The 21,466-nt window shown below is 39.2% G+C and overlaps 1 protein-coding gene across 1 annotated transcript; it reads left to right on the top strand.

The window, feature by feature from the left end:
- Positions 1-7,922: 7,922 nt before the first annotated feature.
- LOC145483648 (chondroitin sulfate ABC exolyase-like) lies at positions 7,923-19,409 on the top strand. The gene is made up of 15 exons (XM_081462184.1): positions 7,923-8,050; positions 8,150-8,304; positions 8,747-8,914; positions 9,126-9,362; positions 10,245-10,467; positions 10,809-10,996; positions 11,112-11,268; positions 12,415-12,643; positions 13,217-13,464; positions 13,852-14,521; positions 14,982-15,213; positions 15,764-15,914; positions 16,388-16,587; positions 16,967-17,140; positions 18,691-19,409. The coding sequence occupies exons 1-15, from the start codon at positions 7,939-7,941 to the stop codon at positions 18,874-18,876; spliced, it is 3,330 nt and encodes a 1,109-aa protein (XP_081318310.1). The 5' UTR covers positions 7,923-7,938; the 3' UTR covers positions 18,877-19,409.
- The last annotated feature ends 2,057 nt before the right edge of the window (positions 19,410-21,466 follow it).

Here is a 21,466-nt window from a genome sequence, read left to right as displayed (position 1 = left end):
CTATTGTGGAAGGGGTTACCCTAATGTGCTAAAGCAAGTACTTTGTTGACGAGATATAGGCAAATAATTCATCCAGACTCATTACTACATTAGTAATATAATCACTGAATAGTGACATAGTATTTTGTCAGGGACCTGGCGTTTTAGATTCAAATGCCGGTCTCATTTATAACATTTACACCATAACGTGATTACACACTGGAGTTTTATGCTACGGAAATCGATTCAGGCTCGATTGAAAATTTTCCGCGAGAACGGCCCTTTGGTAACTTACACTGCCTGGCGTGAATATGTTGAATACTGTGGAATATCGAACCCTTGATTTCTCGAACCTCCCGATTAATTTACTCGAACCAAAAATCGTTTCCCTCCAGGACAAACTCCACTCGAACACTGTATTTTACTCTCGGTTTCTCGAACCAATTCTTGTTTCCCCTTTAGGTTCGAGAAATTGGAATTCCACTGTAAATCTAAGTATACTGTATTCACTGGAGAATGTGTTGTGTCTCGATTGTGTCAAGTACTTCACTCAGCCATTGACGCAAGTCTGTCTTTGTTCTCATATGCCCGTTATTTATTCTCAACAACCCACTATTTCCTGAAGCGAATGTTTGCTCCTTTTTAACTTGTACAAAGGCTATGGGCGGCTTGCATTACATAAGAAATTATTTTTAACTAGTTAAACTAGCTAGTTTAATAGAATTTTGTTGTATATACACTGTAGTTTAATGTGTCAAGGAAAAATGTTTGTGGATTGCGAAGCGCCGATCATTTGGTTCCCGTTTAGTTGCTTCATGTGCCTTTCATTCAACTTGGTGAAGTAAGAACAGCTTCAATTCCTCCAGTACTAGTACAAGCTACGAGCTAAAACTAATTTTAAAACAGAGTTCAACCGCTACAATCATCAAGTACTGAATTTTTTTTTTTCGCATTGGTTGACTTTACGTGAGATGCGATAAATATCGGAAACTTTGGGAGACCGCTTGCCCTTTAAATTCGAGTACTATTAGAGCGGAAAATTTCATGAATTCTTAACTATCTCTACAAAATAAGGTTCACATTAGATAATAATAGGACATGCCGGAGACTTTGATTTTCAGTTCAGTGTTCTTGACTTGCAATTGACGTTTATTCCTGAATGTTTTAAGGTTATTCTCCAGTATTGCATCGCGCATTCCTACTGCGCATAATTTCACGCGTGATTAGCGCGCTCGCATTAAAAAAAGGCGGCTTTTTCTTTACAGGTGGACCTCGCCATAGAGGTAAATTGTCATTTTCTCGCAAACGAGTATGGTGACCTATCATTTTTTTCTGTTGTTTTGTATTGAGTTTTATTTCATTGGAATGACCTTCAAAAGAAGGACGTCCTTCCTTTAAAGCAGGAAGGAAATACGAACTATCACGGACCTTACTTCAATTATTACTTAATGACATATTTCATAATACCAGACATCTCTCTTAAGCGGACGCTTAGTAATGGCCCTAGCCACATATAAACACTGCATTTTTAACCTCCTATATTAGAGGACACCTCTCTTCAGCGGACCTCTTTTTCTGGTCTCTGGGCTGTCCGCTAACGGGACATCCACGCGCTTACTCTGCGTTAACTGTAATAGTTACTATCCTCATTTCAATCCGTTAGGATGGCGTCTGCAGCTTGATCTCATAGTGCGACCCCGCCGATCATGGCGCCCTACATTATTACGCGTGATGGTTAATACAGTTTGTTACATTTGTGGCTGGTCCATTTATTAAATTAAGAGTGAATTGTTGTGACATATATGGATGTAGGTACCTTTGATTTATAGAATCCCTGTTTTGTTAAAGTTATTCGGAAAAATAAAATAACTAATAAAATGCTCAGATGTCAGAAGAAAACGTTTTCTAAGAGAGACTTCATGTTCCGCGTGCACTAGATGGGACAATCATATTAAACGTTGAACCGGTGTTACTAGTAGCTAAATATAACATAATCTACTGTAAGTATCACGCATTAATTTATGGTATCCTAAGAAACAAAGCGAAAATCCACCGTTCAAAGACAATATCTTTTAGAAGTTACAAGAGCTTTGACGCAGAGGTATTCAAAGAACATTTGTCTGTAGCTCCATGGCATGTTGGTGAGATATTTAGTGAAGTAGATGATAAAGCCTATTATTGGCAGCTGCTAATGAAAGGAATTGTTGATGAACATACTCCGATGAAAAGAATGCGTGTTCGAGAAAGAGACATCCCATATATGACGACTGAATAGAAAAATGCCATCCGTGCGAAACGCAAAGCGACAGCAAAATACTTGAAGAATAACACACAAGAAAACTGGGACAATAAGCAAAGATGTCGAAATGAAGCCACACGCCAAAGAAGAAAAGCTATTAAGAATTACTGGAAAAGAAAAGCTCACGCCCTTCAGGATGATCCGAGAAAATTTTTTAACACCTTTAGACCCTTCTTAACGGACAAAGGACATGCAGGAGAAACAGAAATCCATCTGGACGATGGTGGGTCAATTGTGAAGGAGCAAAACAGAGTTGCTGAGCTACTCGTAGACCATTTTTCCACAATTGCTGACGGTATTGGAGGCAACAAAATAAAACTGTCAACCATGAATGAGTTTGCTGCACACCCTAGTGTAAAAAAAATCAGGAACTCTATGAGATCAACTTGGAAGTTTGACTTTAAACAGATAAACAAACAGCAAGTATGCGAGGTCCTAGAAAAACTTGATGCGAACAAAGCGACCGGATATGACGCTATCCCCATAAAAATGATGAAGATTGGTGCCTCAGAACTAGCTCGTCCACTCTCCGTAATATTCAACGCCTGCATCGAAGAAGGAAAATGGCCAAATGAATGGAAAAAAGGAGAATGGACACCTGTCTTCAAAAGGGGTGATCGCTGCATGAAGGAAAATTATCGACCCGTCACAGTCCTTTCTTGCGTAGATAAAGTATTTGAAAAATTGTTGGCCAAGCAAATCACGATAAATTTCGAAGAATGTTTGGCAGATGGCCTCACCGCTTACAGGAAGAATAACAGCTGTGAAACCACCCTTGTGAGCTTAGTAGAATCGTGGAGACTGGCAATGGATAATCGCCAGTGCACCAGTATCTTATCCACAGATATGTCGAAGGCTTTCGACTGTCTCCACCCTCCGCTAATGCTAAGTAAATTGAAAGCTTACGGATTCGAAGATAATGCGATAAACCTACTGCGTAGCTACTTATGTGATCGATACAATCGGGTGAGAATGGATTCCCTTACAAACGCGTATAGGTGTACAAGTCGAGGATGCCCGCAAGGATCCGCACTGGGGCCCCTCCTTTGGAATATTTTCCAAAATGATATGACGTATAATATAACCTCACCCCTATCGATGTATGCTGACGACCACCAGATCTACGAAACAGGGACAGACTTACATTCTGTCACCACAAAACTAAAGGAAAGCGCTGCTCTCGCTACCGAGTGGTACGACTCCAATTTGTTGGAAGGAAATCTTAAAAAGTATCAGACTATGAACATCTGTAGCAGTGGTGCCAACCAGTAACACACAGATGTGATTAATATAAAGAACACTGAAATCAGTCCATCGAATAGTCTGACTGTTTTGGGAGTAACAATAGATGATAAACTAAGCTTCAGAGACCACATCACTACTATATGTAAAAAGGCCAGCCAGAGAATAGGAGTCATCATGAGACTAAAAAATCTTATCCCAACAAAAGCCAAGGAAATTACGCGTAGTCAGAAAATTTTGCAGTTAACAGGAGAAAATAAATTTGCATGTCTTCAAGCTACCGTGTAGGTTTCTTCATTATATAGACACTAGTGTTAAAAGTGTAAAAAGCCGTGAAATACGGGAAATAATCTTGTCAATGTCCTTACCAGTGAGGATGTGGAAAATGCGCCAGTAGTTTCATATGAATTTTAAGAGTGTTGTATTTTCCAGTAAAACACTCTTGTCTAAATAATAAAGCCCTATTTCATACTGGAGTACATGATAAGTCTACCTCCGGTCATTTCCCACAGTCCTGGAGAGCTGATAGTCAGGCTGACACCCCTCGACAGTATGAAATAAAAACCAGAAAGAAGAAGAAGAAAAAAGAAACTTTTGAGGTAAGACACCGTGAAACTGCGAAGATTGAAGAACATTTTATCTTACAATAATCACAGACAAGTTATTTCTAATTGGGCCAGTAAAATAACTATTGAAAGATATGCAATTTGTTTTCATTCGTTATTATCAAGACGACCTCAACGGGCAGCAATTCAAATAAATGACAAATTTTTAGTTATTGCTATACAAAACTAAGTGAACTGCGACGGTAAATTATTCAGTCCAACCCACTCACATGGCACCTGCTAACTTTAAGTTCCCACCCACGAAAATATTGAGGCTACTATTTTTTAGCGATTTCCTTCAAGATTATTTTAGCGACATCTTAGAATTTGAAATCTCTTAGCTCTGGTTAAATCGAATCGCTAGTGGAGGCCGGTTTTCACGTTATATCGACTAGAATTACGATGATGTGCGTTTGCATTGGTTGAGATCAACTTGTCATGTTTTCCACTAAATTTCTAAAGTAAGACGGCCAGCAAAGTAGTAGCCACACATGGAAATATTATTTTAGACTCTGAGGTTTACAATAGTTCCTCTGTGGTAATGTATGATCAACACAGGCAAGATGAGCTAAGCAAGACTAGCTACTATGCATTGTCTACTGAACTTGGGGTGGGGTGCACGCTGAAGATAACCTGGGTGCTTTAAACAAGGTACAGTTGACTCCCGATAACTCGAACCCTCGCTAACTCAAACCCCCCGCTAACTCGAAGTAATTTTCATTTCTCTTCAGGCCATTTTCTATATGACTTTACCCTCGATAACTCGAACTCCCGATAACTCGAACCTTTTACCATTTCCCCAGAAGGTTCGAATTATTGGGAGTCGACTGTATACGCCGAAATAAAAAGCATTATTCTATTAAAATAACTGATGCTTAAAATCTTTTCTTGCAACATCCTTAATTTTTCCTATAGTATTAAGCGTTTGTTATAGATTCTCTGGAAACTCTAAATCTATTAGATGACGTAAGTCTTTGATAAGGACAATACTGAGTGAACGTCATATAGAAAAATCAACTTGAATCAAAAGAGTACGTTCAATTCTCTTAGCGGTTTATTCTTAAACCGGTCAAGGATCAGTTTTCTTCATAAAAGCTCTACCTTTTTGGGTGAAGATGTAAATCAGGTGGACAATTTTGACCCATGTCCGGATTTCCAGTAACGCATTACACAATCAAATACACTTAATACACCTGCAAGAAGATTAGCCCCCCTCCCCTCAAAATGTACACAGCCTCCAAGAAGATAACAAAAAAGAGGATCAAAACAAATCTTGAAGTTGCCAATTCCCCACCGAAGTCGGCATCTAACAAATCGCTCATATTTGTGCAATATTCAGCTTAAATTTAGATTTCGTCTTCTATTATTTTATCTAACATTTCAATCGACCGGTGACTTGTTTTGCCAGGGGCAAACTTAACGGCGGCTGAAGTCACTCTATCGAGGCAAAGATAACCCTCAAAACCAAACCTGGGTTCAGTTTTGTTACATGTTTAATTTAAAGCAATTTAAATAGAATGGATACGACAGTTTGGTAGCGGTAAAATCAAATCTTATCGTTTAGGTTCCATCTATGGGCAAAAAGCACTATGACCAGGTTATGTAAGACTATGGACGTGGACTAACAATGATTCAAGGACTTCTGGCGAAGCAACGCATTCAGACCAAGGTAAAACAACTTCCAATCAATTTGTGTATAAAAACACGTAAAATTAAATACTAAACCTTTGTCTTAAAAAAGTAACTAAAACGTACACGGTGTGTAATGTCTCTGTATTCACAGAGTGCATCTTCCCTCCAGCCAGGATAACGGCGTATGTTACTATGGCAACAAGCAAAAGTACCCTCAATCCAGCTCGCTTCCTTCAATGGCTAGTGAAAGCAAAACAACGTGAAGGTATGTGTACACGGTTGTGCTGAAAGCTAGAAACTTCTGGGACCGTGACGACTCATCATTTAACACTTTCATTTAACGTTTTCTGGCATGTGTACGTTGTATATTATGTGGAAAATAGACAGAAGTGCACGCATTAAACGGAGAATCTAACTTGCTTAAGATTTTAAATTTTCGCAGAGCTTTTATGCTATGGTAAATCTAATGATTTCAGGCAATTTCATGTAAATCAGGCGATATTTTCTTGACAGAAGACTTTCTGAAGTCTCCTCCGCCAGAAGAAATAAAATTAATAGAACTGAAAAAGGAGAGGTCGTCTCACCTGGCCCTTCAATGAAAAAAACTCTTGGCTTTACGCGAAGTCCGTCATCGTATTAAGTTTCAATTTTTTGTCCTAGCTTTGAAGGTTCACATTAAAGGTGAAATGGCGACCCCAGCTTTGTCTGGAGATATTGTTTAAAAATTCAGTCTAGAATTTATGTGAGTTAAAATTACCTTGAACGGATTTGACTGCCACTTAGAGACAAAAATATTACTAACGCTCCAATTTATTGTCATAATAATAGAAACACCCCGGGGAGAAACACCATGAATAACATGGTTCAAGATGTAACAATATAAAAGAAACTTGAACGAAAAACCAGTCACCACAACTTTGTCCGTGGAAAACTATTATATTGCTAAAGACTTTGACTTCTTTTAAACTGTGTAAAGACATAAAATCAGTTTCCTATGTGCGAAGAATGAATCTTCAATTACAACCTCTCGAAAATCGTTCCAAAGCATTTTTATCCTCGATGTCTCTGACGGGGCCAACTGCTCCACAGCGATAACAAAATGAACTTCGTCTATACAGTAGGTGACATTCACATGATTTTTCTAAACCCCTACTAACCCGAAAGTATAGATCAGCTTTAACTGTTCAAAAGTAGTCTCTTAATGTGCCAGCCCTAATGTCCCTAAATATTATGTTTTCTCCAAGTTTAAAAAGCTGCCGGTATAATAATAACAATGATCTTTTCTTCGATTTATGAGGCATTAATTAATAAGATTTTCTTTTAATTCTTCCAGAGAAATGTGATAACCCGCACCAAAGTGTTTATGAATCTTAGAGAAAAGCTTCAAACTATTCTTTTGGAGTTCACATTTTTGCAGAGATAGCTAGCTCTTGTGGCTGTCTTGAAATGTAGCGTGGGTGATTGTGCGGGAAGAGCACATGCTTGGTAAAGTGGGCGTATGATGATATATGCAATGCCGGGAAAACCTTTATTCCTTCACAGAAAATGTTATTCTTAAGACGGACTGCAAAAGAGAAATCTAGCGAAAACTAGTTGGAAGTGTTCGTTTTTGACTGAATAGAGAAATTTGGGTATAAAACATGTTTTTAAGTAGCAATGACACACAATTTATCCTTGGTAATCATTAGTAGGCGGAAAATGGCTTTGAGACAAACTTGAACAATCAAGTTACAGAGCATCAGTTTAAAGGCATTCTGTTTATGAATTACTAAACCATTCTGCTTGCTTCATAACAGATAACATTTTTCAGCTTCTTTACCTATAAATTACTAAAAATACATTCTTTCTTCGATTCTTAAAAGCTGTGTGGCGTGTAATTTCATAAATTTTGAAACACATTTCTTTCATCAAAAATGGCACCTGATTGGCTAATAACTACAGGAAACGAGTTACAGTTAGTCAAGCAGAAAATGGCTCTGAAAAGATTTTTGACCAATCACCTTCTCCACCGCTATAAATGGGACAGCAAGACCGCAGTAACCTCACATTGCTCCAAGTGTTTACCAAGGAGCACAAATTCTAGGGACACTATCAGGAGGATTAAGGTAAGATTGTCAATACTTTTATCAAACTACAAGATATTCATTTCTCTGATTGGCAACTTTCCGAAATTGTTAAACGATGATTTTTGAACAAAATGTTTTTTCTTTGCCATCCAGGATAATGATGCGTTTGTGGCATTGTGTGGTCCTAATTTTGCTGTTCTCCGGAGCCACTCAGGCAGCTAGGACAGGTTATTTACTTTAAAATCTACAACAGACGGCTTCATTAGTATATTTTTGCTTGAAATGTTTTATGTTTAAAAGTTTCTTATTTTGTTTTCCAATCACAGTCTATACATTCGAGAGTGCCTCTCATCTGAGTGCCTTTACCGCGTCATCGACATCAACTTTAGAGCGGACGAATACTCGTTATAAAGACGCAACACATTCTATGAAGTGGACCTGGGCGAGTGGAGACACAATCACACATTCATTCACAAGCGATGTCAGTAAATTTTTTACATAAAATGTCCATTGTTCAATATTTTAGAATTCCAACAAACTAGTTTCATCACATTGTGAAAGGGATTCGTTATGTTTACCCATTTACCACGGTTGGTGTAAGCAAGTAGGGAAACGAGACCTAGTTTTGGTAAATCTTCGTCTACCGCAAACACCGGAAGAGCTTGGGTTCTTCCTATGTAATCACTTCACAACTCGAGCACTGGCGAGTAACCAAAACTTGGTCACGGCGACATGGCTCTAAAACTTAACGTTTTTGACTAAAACCAGGCCCTCAGTTAACTCCACTGGAAGATATTTTGATCAATTATACCACAGTGAACTTTTTACAAGAGAGATTGAGGAGCAATATATTAGAAAGAGTGTAGCTGTAACTTTAGCTGCTATTTCATTGTTAATGGTTTTATTTATGATGCTCCTATCAGAAAATTAAAGGAAACGAGCTTAGAAGAGGAGGAATTAAACTGTGGCTTTACAATACTGACAAACGCGTGGGACAAAATGAAAAATTGACCGTCTCTTTCCTTGATACACTGACCACGCCTGGCAATCCGACTACTGTATCGCAGTTCAAGATCAATCTGAATTTCAAGGTAATGTTTTGAACAAATCGTTTCCTTAGTAAACATACTGTGACAAGAGACCATGTGACCATAGCTTAAAAAGTCGTTAATGATTTTGTAAGTTTCGATTGAGTTACCACGCAGTCTACGTTCCAGTAAATGTTTTAAAGAACCAACCAACCAATTTAGTCGCTTCAAACTAATAAATGGAATATTAAAATTTTGTTTCTCTCTATTTCAGGGCTGGCGTGGAGTATGGGTCTCTTACCAAGAATCCAAATTGGTTTCCGGCCGGGATATCGACACTTTGAAAATAACAGCTCCGACAACTACCCAAACCACCCACCCCTTGTTTATCGACCTCTTGCGATTGGTGAGCAGCTTAAGCAAACAGACACGTGACGAGATAGTTCCAACTATTGGCCAGGGAATTTACACTCCGAATAACTTCTGGCAGCAAACTTATCGCTGGAGTCTGGTACGTTCTTGTAGAACCTTATGGAGCGTGTGTGACGATAAACAGCCCTTAGCCACTGGTTTTTTCTTGTTAAAGAGTAAATTTCTTATAAGTAACATTCACGATCAATATCATGAGTGGTTTGGGGAATAACTGTTTCCAGCGTATTCTTAACTGCAATAACTGAAAATATCTTGTAATCTTGGGGTTCTCAAGAATCTTTGCGGATTTTCACCTTCTATCAATTAGGATTGACATTCGAAAAACTTCCAAAGTGTTCAGATAATCTACAGTGTCCCCAACTAGCACAGTAGTGCTAAATACATTCGACACTTAAATAAAGTTATTATTATTTTTATTATTTTATTATTAATTGAAAATCTTTGGAAAGTCTCGAGTGACCCTCGGACCCTATTAGCGATCAACTGCCGATTTCGTCTTAAGCCAATTATAAAAAAGAGTAACGCTTTCAAGTTTATCAACAAGGACAATAGTAGTTCTAGAACTGTCGATCGCTGGTGACTCAGTTTCGAAAACCTGAGTGGAACTCATCTTCAGACTCCAGTGAAAAGGTTTTGATAGCTTTTGTAACAGTAAATGTTTAAAGAAATGTATTGTTAAATTTCGATTGTTTTTAAAAGTAGACACTTAAGCCTGGTTCACACTTGTGAGATAAGCATAACACCAGTGAAATAAGCATAAGCGCAAGCTCAAGAGCAAGAAACATGTTCCTTTTTCTTGTGCTTACGCTTGTGCTTATTTCACTTGTGTTATGCTTATTTCACAAGCGTAAACCAGGCTTTAGATTGCAGTTACTTTTTAATGGGATCTCTGTTTAGATTGGACTATCCAGTTCAGCCATGCTCTCTTTCTTCCATAATCGCAACTATTTTAACACAACAGGCCACTCCGACAAATATCACCGAATCTACTCCTAGTCAGGACAAATTGGATGACTTGGCCCTCATCGAAAAGCGTTTGGAGAATTGGTTTGTTAAACAGTCACAGAGTTCAGTCCAGTTTACAGGCAATGTGAGGAAGAGATTTGAGTCCCTACCGGTGGCTAGTTCACACGTGGAGTTCGGTCAACTACAAATTGCGAAAAGCGCAGAGGGTATTATCACAGGTATGGGATATTAAGCAAGAACAAACAGAGAGGCTTTTTGAATTGAAAGTGCACTTCAAGTGACAGAATGAAGGAAGTCCTAAATAACCCCCCCCCCCCCCCAAATCTCTTCAACAATAGTTGGGCAATGTACTTTAAATTTTCACTTCGAACCTAACGACGAAGCCTAGTGAAAACAGTCCTCAAATATCAACATGTAAATATAGTTGTGAAGTACGCGAAAAACTCGCGTCGCAATATACAAACCACCATAGGGCACTGTGCACGCCTTTTTATCCAAAGACCCAAACGAAACAGTTCCAGTTACACACTTTCATAGAACTTTCTTTTCATCTCATCAGGTACTCCTCTGTTCGCTAAACAATCTGAGTATAACCACAGAGAGTTTGGTTACGTCATACCAAAAGTGCTGCTTCCAATGGCGCTAGATTACCACATAAGATCTCGTCAAAACGATATTAACGACACAGCCGCAGAAGAACTGTCCAATCTGAATGGAGAAGCTGAAAGTAAGAATGCAGCAATAAGGGTACGTTTTACGTTCTGTGTAGCTCGCCTGTCTCTTCATTCGTTTTCTTTGTTTCATTTATTTCTCAAGACATTTAGGATAGTTTGTATTTTTCATTTATAATTGTTCCTGACAGAGAATAGCGGGTGCCGACCAAACCATGCAACAGACATTCACAAACGCTCTGGGTTCAACTCCGTACACTTTAGAGAAGGTCAAGGAGGCCATTGCCACACTCAACAACAAGCGCAAGGAACGCTTGCTACTTGTCTTATACTATATCGAGGATCAAGGTGAATATTTTGTCAAAGAAATTCTGAAATCTGTTTAGCTATCGAAACTATAGATTACATCTCGCCTTCTCTCCTTCTTTTAGTTGTGACAAGTTGTGCAAAAAATAACAGTCACTTTTTGCGTATGTTTTCGAAAGAATTGCTCCAGTTGCTACATACGAGACTTATTTCTCAACTAAGCCTTGCATACAGCAGTTGCACCTGGCAGTTGCAGTACGACCAGGCCTCTGCTAACACTTGACTCGAGAATACGGGGCTTTGTTAACGAACAACAACTAAGATGTGAAGGTGAATTAATCAACATGACACGAGCGTGGGTCAAAGAAAATTCTGAGTCCCCGACAGGAATCGAACCCATGACCTCCCGAACACCGGGCGGGTGCTCTATCCACAGAGCTACGAGAACTCATGGAGAGCAAGGTCATTTAACTGATTTCATATATCAAGGTCTCATGGAGAGCAAGGCCATTTAACTGAGTCCTAGCAGTATGCAGGACACCTGTCATATATGAAATCAGTTAAATGACCTTGCTCTCCGTGAGTTCTCGTAGCTCAGTGGATAGAGCGCCCGCCCGGTGTTCGGAAGGTCATGGGTTCGATTCCTGTCAGGGACTCAGAATTTTTCTTTGTCTCACGCTCGTGTCATGTTGATTGATTCACCTTCACATTTCATTACCGAGCCTAAAATTCACCATCATTATTAACTTATCACAACAACTAAGATATTTTTGCTCAAAACAACGCAGTTGCTTTACTACCTGGTGACACCTGGCGGCCACATTTTGGCGCCAAATTTAAGCTTGGAGACACAAGAAGTTTTATATTGTTAATTTTTTTTATAATCTGTTATGATTCCTAGAATTTTAAATCTCTTTTCGTGAATATCAATGCAGCCTCCACAGCGAGAAAGAGATCCGCTTAAATAGCCTGTTAACATGCATGTGACGACAGGACAGCACAGTTTCTCTCGGGTGATGATGAACACTGATTAGTTTATTAAAATTTTAGACGCAATGGCCGTGTGCAAGGAGAATTTTAGTTTCCCTTTGTGATGGCTCCATATAGTTTCTTTGGACGCCTAGTTGGAGTCGCTTATTTGACATCTCACGCGTTTGAACCCTTATCCATCGTATCTCTCAATCTAAGGTTTCACTGACGGCAGCGGGCTTGGTACCTTGGACCATGAAATGAACAACGCGGGGGCAGGGTTTATGACTGCAGCCTTTCTCCTAAGGAAAGAATTACAAGCCGCGGGAAAGTTATCTGACTATGTTGCCACCATGAAATGGTACAACGACTTCGGCGAGATTTACCAAGCTCCATTTGAATACGTTGGTACAACCGCTGATCGAATGAGAACTATTTCATTGTGGAGGTAACTTATTTTTTTTTTAATACCAATTTTGTACAGAGATTTTGCTGCTTTAAGAAATACAACGAAATTCCAGTTCTTGCTATCAGTTATCCTCGGTATAATAAATTCAGGCTGCAGAGACACGGCGTGTTTTTTACATGACGGGAGTTGATGTACATGCATAACAGGGGTCATAAGGCTATTCTTCTTTCATTCGGTTGAGTTTGTCTACTTGCATTTTTTACAAGTTTTCAATTTTCCTAATTTTTCTCAAGTTTTAAGTACGTTAGGAGGCGCGGTGGCCTTGTGGTTAGTGCGCTCGTCTCTGGATCGAGCGGTCCGGGTTCGAGACCTAGCCGGGGACGTTGTGTTGTGTTCTTGGGCAAGACACTTTACTCTCAGAGTGCCTCTCTCCACCCAGGTGTATAATTGGGTGCTGACGAACTTACTGCTGGGGATAGCCCTGCGATGGACTAGCATCCCATAGACCCAGGGGGGAGTAGAACTACTCATTGTCGCTTCACACTACAGAAACTGGGGTAAGCTGCGGCCTGGCTCGTATGCAGACTACCTAAGATTTTGTTCTTATGGCAGATTATTTGCTGTCCTTATGATGCCTACCTCCACAACAAAAGAAAAACAGGAGAAAATTCGTGACATGAAAGCACTTGGCCGATGGTACGCCAACGCCTTATTTCCAAATGAAGGTTTTGCAGGAACACTTAAGCCTGACTACGTTGGTTACCATCACAACAGTTACTATGCTTCTGCTTACACACCCCATGCTTTACACAAGGCTGCACTCATTCAGTACCTGCTTAGCGGGACAGAATTTGCATTAGGTGAGAATTATTTATCTTCTGAAGGGACAAAAACACTCCTTGTCCCTGCATCACCTTAGATTAGATTATACAGTGGAATCCCGATTTCTCAAACCCTCATTTTTTCGAACCTCCCGATAATTCGTTTCTTTTTTCTTAGTCGAACACTGTTATTTTACCGCCGATTTCTCGAACTCTCCGATTTTTCAAACCAATTTTCGTTTCCCGTGGAGGTTCGAAAAACCGGGATTCCACTGTGGATTAAATCAGTGCCAAATAACTTGTGGTTTTGTTGCTGATGAATTTCGTTTTTCCTTCTTTATTCTGCTCGAACATCACAAGAAAGTTTTTGTGATCTCGTAACTTGTAGTTGAAAAGTTAATTGTCATTTATCTTCTCCTGTAAAAGGCGCTGAGACGGAGGGAAACATTAAAAAAGGACTTGAAGTAATGAGGATTGTCTCTGTTAAATATTCTTCACCAAACAGCGTCTCAGGTCGCTTTCCAGGATTCAGTCGCGTAATTCTGGCAAAGTCCTTCCCTGCTTATGCTTATGCTGCTGCCACTGCTCCAGTTTTGAACGATGACGGCTCTTTTGGTGAAATTTCTACTTTCAACAATGAAACCCTCCAGATGTTTTTGCGGCTGTACGACACAACGGAAAAAGCGGTTAACGATTACCTGGGAGATGGAGCGATTTTTACTAATATTTATTATCTGAATTCCATTGGCTCGGTTAACATCATGGAGGAAATTCACAAAAAGGCCAATGCAATGAGCATCCAAGCAGAGAGCTCTCCCCAAGGATGTTGGACCAAGAATTATGCAGCATTTATCATCCAAAGACGAGAAGACTGGGCGGTCACTGTTAAAGGATTCAACAAATATATTTGGGACTTTGAAGCTTCAGGAAAACAGAATGTCTTTGGGCTTTATCAGAGTCATGGCGCGTTACTTGTAGCAAACAGCGAGGAGGCTCTTTTAACGCACGATATCGACAATGGCTGGGACTGGACACGACATCCGGGTACTACAACTATCAAAATGGATCTCGATCAGCTGATAAGCGATAACCGCAGGTTTGAATAGAATAATTCAATTCATTCAGTTCTTTTATTTACACTACGTAGATATCTATCTTTCTTTTATTTACACAGCAGAAAACATCAAACAACACAGTACATTGCAATTGACTGATTATAATGACGCCAAGTCTAACATTAAAAACAACCCCTAAAAACCTACATGTGGTGTGCATGTCAAACATGAATTTGCAGACTGCGTTTGTCCCTTTCTATAATGTCATACGTCTTCGTTATGCTTATGTTAGCAGAGTGCTTGTTATTTTGCTTCTTTTGTAAAATAGATAGTCATTGATAAAAATCCACACTCACGGCTTATTTACAACTACAAACTGCTCCCTTAAAACTACCACTCGATCAGCTATCGTTTTTACAGTAGTTATCCGCTATAACTGTTCAAAAATTGCTTCAAAGATACATCACAACTACGCATGCCATATTACAAACATTTCCACAGATATTTTCAACCAAAGCGATTGGCTGGAGGATTAACATTGGTCGGCGGTGGGGACTATGCATCTGGGATTTTTGGAATGGAGTTTTCCCAGCCTCCCTATCGCTTTCCATCTGGATCCTTTCAATTGGACATCAACTTCAGCTTTAAAAAGAGCGTGTTCTTTGCTGATTACGTCATCATTTGCTTAGGCACTGGTATCACCTCTTCTAACAGCTCTCCGAACATCACGCAGGTACCATATGAACCTCCTTCCATTTACTTGGTAGAGGTTCACAGCTTATCTTGTGGACGTACATGCAGACTCACACTTCAACGACCTTACTGAGGGGTAGAGGGGGAGGGGAGGTTGATGCTGTCCACTTGGGTTTTCATTGTTATTACATTTTGATAAGTGCCCTACAGGTCGCTCTGTATGATACAAACCTTAGTTGTTGGTTGTCTCATTATATGACATAGTCAAATCTGCCAGTTTGGATTTTACTATTTTTGCATAACTTATAGAAGTAACTTCTCGACGAGAAGTCCATCTAACTAAAAAAAAGTAACATAGACCGTCGTTGTTGGCTTCGGCTTCTTCACTGTCGGGCCTCTTTGATACTGAAAGCAAAGGATAGAGCTGAGTGTCCGCCTGACTATGGAGGTTTCTGTATAAAGAGATCAACTTTGCAAATAAAACTCTCCTTTGACCCGGACAACAAGGCTACTGTACATCCAAATCAAGTCACTTGCAAAGTTATACAACACTGCTAAAAATAGTAATCTTTTACTTTTATCTCTTTCAGACTTCATTGTTCCAGAACAAGCTGCTAGATTCCGATAATCCGTCATCTATTCTCATAAACACTACCACCCACTCACTCAGTACTGATTTAACTAGAGAGCCTTCCTTTTTTGGAGACGGGGACAATGCGGCTACGCTAAGAGATGTTAACGGTAACCTCTTAAACTTGCAAACAATATACTTCGTAACGCAGTGACGGTGGTATTAAGTAGTGCTTTTGTATGTGACCTAAGTCAACAGGTAGCCAATCAGAAGCCTTGTCTACTGTAATGATTTCCTTTGATATCAAGTTACTGACCTGAAGTGGCCGGAGTCTTTGGTTGAGATTTGGTCGTGCAAATGCCTTGTAATCTTACCTAATCGTACGTTTCTGGTACGCTTCTCCGCATATCAGGTGATAGCTATGGTTCGTATATTGGCAGACATAGTTGAGTGAAAATACTTTTGACAAGACCATGACAGCTGATTTGTCATCGAGACGCAGGAAAAATGTACAGTTAGGAATAATGGATATTTTGGGCGGATGAAATTACTTAGTAAAAGTATTTTAAAACTTTAAGCTACAAAGCCGTAAAACTAAACGCTTTAGATATTCAGTTTTTCTTGCTTTTTTTTCCTGTATAAGGGAATGGTTACTACATTCCTAATCCTAACAGCCAAGGACTGAACATGAAGATCAGCCTGCAAACATCCAGGGACCAAAGAGGAAGAGCAAGAGAGACATCAGCTCGGTATGCTACAGCTTGGCTTAACCATGGCGTCAATCCATCGGACACGAATTATGAATACACTATAGTTGTGAACAAACCTGCAAACGTTGTCCAGGTAAAATGTAACTACGGTATTGTCTTTATTTGTTGTACTGTGACGGTGATACAGACCACTTAACAAGTCAGTCTTTTTCAAGACTAATCAGCACGAAATAATATGTTTGAAAACGGCTTTCCTTCAGTTGTTATGGCTTATTCAGATCTATTTGTTGAGAGATAATGGTCTCGTCGTTGCTTTCTCGTTCTAATTGCACCAAGTAAGTACGGAAGAAACTGAAGATACAATATGTCCAAAACGTCAACAATCAACAAATAGTTTCAGTTTTTAGCAATGATACGAGTGCGTTCGTTAGTTTACCATTCTAAGCGGGATGCTTGACTACTCATGTAATCGAAAAAACGTAAACTGAAATGAGACTTTTGTGATATGGAAGGTACTGGCCACAAGGCAAGCAAGTGACAACAAAGTATATGAAGTGCTCCACAAAGACAACAAAGCCCACGTGGTAAAGATCAATGATTGTCCCAGGGCTGGTGAAACTCAGTACGGATATGTTTTCTTCGACAAATCTGTCCGCACCCCTGGTCCAGTTAGGCGCGTGGACAAGGTAAATATCTGCACTGCACCAGAAAATAATTCTTATAGTAGAAGAATTTTATGAGATAGAACCAAATTAGTAATTAGAGGAATGCACCCTTGCAAGTTTTAACTTGCAAGGGTATATTCTTAAAGGACGTCTTCACGTCTTAATAGACGTGATGCACTGCGGCCGACACGCTACAATGCAATACTATTGAAGAAAGCTCAACAAACAGTTAAAATCGAAAAACCAAACAATAATGTATCACGTATTACACAGATAATTGCTGATTTACTCGTTGTAAGGGTTGCAGCAGAAAACCAAATATTGGAAAAACTTCTTTAATTAGTTTAACGGTCGCAAACTCACCTCACTAGCAATTCCTCCAAATTCCTCCAAATTCCTCCAAATGTTAAATGAGCCAAGTATAGCAGTCTTCAATTCTACATTTCTTCGTGTTAAATGTAAAACTCGCTACCGTTTCCTAATGTGAATTGCTCTGGAGAAAGAGTGACACATAATAATGTCTTCATAAATTTTCCGCAAGGTTCTAAACTCGCGTTTTCTTGAAATAAGTTTGTCGGCGCTAACAACGTAAATAGCTCTAAAATCAATAGGATTTTGACCAAAAAAACAAAACACATTAATCTAGAATTGATGAAGAAAATATGTAGTACCGCCTTGGAACGACAATCTGAATGTACAATTGCGTCTTTGCTTTCATGATAAGCTACATACTTGTTCATGCGTTTGTTTCTTCAAAATTGGATAACTGTAATTCTCTACTCTATGGCTTACCAAACTGTCTTTTAAAAAAGTTACAGCACGTCCAGAATGCCGCTGCTCGTCTCATCACCCTCTCTAGAAAACACGAACACATCACACCTATTTTGTTTAATCTCCACTGGCTTCCTGTTAACTATCGTATCATCTTTAAAATTCTACTCATCACGTACAAGGCCCTAAACGACCTGGCACCTTCATACGTTCGTGATCTTCTCACTCCTTACACTCCGTCTCGTCAGCTACGTTCATCTTCTAAAGAACTTCTTTCCATTCCGCACTTCAATTTGAAAACATATGGCGCAAGATCTTTCTCTGTAGCAGCTCCTACACTTTGGAACACTCTTCCGTCTGACATCAAGAACAGCTCCTCAGCGTCCCTTTTTAAACATAAACTAAAAACGTTCCTTTTTAAGAAAGCATTTTTATAACTTTTTAGCGACATTTTTTTATTTTTACTTTATTTGTCTTAAGTGTTTTTAATATTTCTAACTGTAAAGCGCTTTTGAACTTTTAGGATATTGGCGCTATATAAATATTTTATTATTATTATTATTATTATTATTATTATTATTACATCGACGCTTCAGTTAGAAACATCTCTACTACACAAGTTCAAGCCTCATATGCGAGTATTTAACCAAATTAATTTTCTGTGCCAATTTAGATTTTTTACTGTTATGAAAATACATTCTGAGCTCTTGCAAATTTCACTCAAAACAGAGAGCTGCATTAGCTTGCTGTGAATTACCAAATCCTACACTACAGCGCTTTGCTATTGGAATATTTTACAGGTGCCTTGTATTGTGATGGTGGAAGAGGTGGATAACAACAACTTATACATCGCTGTCTCTTCTCCTGATCTTAATTTCAACATTACCAGAGACCTGGAAGTTGGTAGCCAGGTTAACGGCGATGAACGGTTTTACTCTATCAGTATGCCAGTAGAAATACAGGTGATGCAAACATCTCTAACTTAAAACCCTAAATATTTCTTATCCCCCCCAAAATTTCATTCATGCAGTAAGCCCGTTATCCATTTGAGGGTTAATTTTACGACTTACGTGTCGTTTACGGTAACATTTTAATATTTCACCTTCAATTCCTTTAGAGACGATATTTGGACTGCCTCTCATCGAAGATATGTTTGAAGATATGTTTGATTTGTTTACAATAAAAAAAAAAAACAGCAACCACAACAAACAACAAACAACAGCAACAACAGCAACAACAAAAACAAAAAAATGCAGGACACAAAACAGGACACCACTAGCTGAAGGTGGCTCCCTAGAGTATTTACGAACAACCCCCCCTATAGGGCGCGACTTAGCAAAGGAAACAGTTTTCCCTGTAGAGATTTACCAGTACGGTTACTGTTAAAATAAGGCTTATTTTTTGCTTGTCAATTTTTGGATTAAGGCCGTTACCATGGCAACATCTCATCTAATGACAGGCAGATATATTCTTCATTTTGACCTAAACTCCTTAATATTTATACTTTCCTTCGGTGAAATTTTTTCATACTTTGCCCATCATGTAAATGATATTGCCTGGCATTTTGAATTGGTAAAAAGTCAAGGTTGTTCAGACGGTTTTTCCAATATTCTGTCATTAACCTAAATATATTAGATTAGCTCCGACAGATTTTAACAAAAATGGGGTATTTTATAGGAATTGTATGTGGTTACAACTGAGCCAAATTAAAAAAAAAATTCACCGAAGGAAACGCGAGAAAATCCACAGTCAGTTTTGCGTTTTGTGTTCATGTTGACGTCATAAAATATCGAAAGACACTGAGCACGCGACGATCGTCCTCAGCACGGGTGCGACCCTAAAACTATAGGGAGCCACCTTAGCATTCTTATCCCTGGATTCACTTGTTTCTCTGTACTGGACTCTCTTTCAATCTTCAAATCCTGAGATCGCAGGTTCCCGCTCTGACCACTTAGCTGGAGTTGTTTCTCGGTAGACCCTAGTTCAACTCCTCGGTCATGCTTGTAAATAGCCAACTGGTCTGCCTCCCGTCAGGTGGGATTTTTAACCATGTTATGCTCATTTGCATTATTTGTTTCTTCGTTTGGTTTCATTGGGCCTGAAAAGCCCCGCTGGAGGAGTGGTCAATTAAGACATTTTTTTCCAAAGCGGAAAACGAGAGCCTCTCAATAGTGCGTGCATCCTAGTGAGAGTCCACTCTACGATGTGATCATTTACTTTGGACTCTCTGTAAGACAAACTCATTCGGAAACAACACTAGTTGTTCGCTTTAGTGGTGTCCGCTTTATAGAAAATCTGGTTACAAATAAACAATAGAAATTCTGGCTGGAACAGCCGTGCCTGCCTAGGGAAAGTGTCCGTCTTACGATGGTCTCCATTTTGAGAGAGAGTTGATTGCAGAAGTGGTGATATACGAGAATCTTTACGTAACTGCATAGGATTCTAAACGCCCCTGGTGTTTTAAGATTGCAAGATAAATGGATGGTCATCCCATTACGGTTGACATACCCTTCTTTCTATCGGACGGTTAGGGACAGCTTAAAAGTCCAGCGGTGGTAACCATGATATTTTTAGTCTTCAATCTACTAGAAACTTGTATATTTTCTGCCATTGGCTTTGTCTAATTAATATTTCCCCTAGACGATCGATGTTCTGTCATTACCAACTGGTCAACATATTTTCTGTCATGTCAGGTGTTAGTCAGAAATGCTGTACATGTGACTACTGGGGACGTGAGGGTGAACGGAGCCGTTGTCCCAGGTACCGACAAAACAAATCATGTGACAGTGAAGCCGAAACCGGGCAGCACTACAGAAGGGCGTGTTATCAAGTTCAAACAGCTTGTGAAGGGATTCAGCAAGGAAGTTAAACTCACGCGATGAGCTCAAGAGGAGAAACTACCAGGATGGATTGTGATTGGCTGGCTATAAATTATTTCCTTTACCGTTGGTCATGCAGATCGACTTTGTTTGGACTCTGTATGTTCTTTCAGTTGGTTTTTCATTACATGACTTGATTTTGTGTCATGAGCATAAATGTAACAAGACATGAAGCAATAAATTGCATTGTCCTGATATACGAGTTGTACAGTTTCGATGAACTTACCTCCATTCAGATCGAAGAAAGCATAAACAGCTCTCTGGACATGTGTTTTAGTACATTGGCATCACCGTCAGCGGTGAAGTTAGAAATTTTTGATGGAAGAGGTCCAAATTTATACTCAGTAAACATTGCAGATATGAAGCTGTGTGCCATGATTCTAAGGTTTTGCCAAGATAAAGAGAGCCTTGGTTAATCATTTCAAAATAGAAAAGCAATGAAATGTCTAAAGGACCAGACAGGATTAGCTACGTTGGATCTGCTGGATTTTTGAATATCTATCAATCAATCAATCAATCAATCAATCAACCAATCAATCAATCAATCAATCAATCAATCTTTATTTAAACACGAAAATCTTATCATAAAAATGGTCTTCTAGGAGTCGTGTAAAAAATTACAAAGAATAAATTAACTATATTAACAGGAATGGATTAACTAACATTACATTAACTAACGAACTAGTTAACTAACCTA

Source organism: Orbicella franksi, chromosome 4, assembly GCF_964199315.1.
Source record: "Orbicella franksi chromosome 4, jaOrbFran1.1, whole genome shotgun sequence".
In the NCBI taxonomy this organism is placed as follows: Eukaryota; Metazoa; Cnidaria; class Anthozoa; order Scleractinia; family Merulinidae; genus Orbicella; species Orbicella franksi.
The sequence above is the reverse complement of the archived record's forward strand: the minus strand, read 5'-3'. Positions and strand labels throughout refer to the sequence as shown.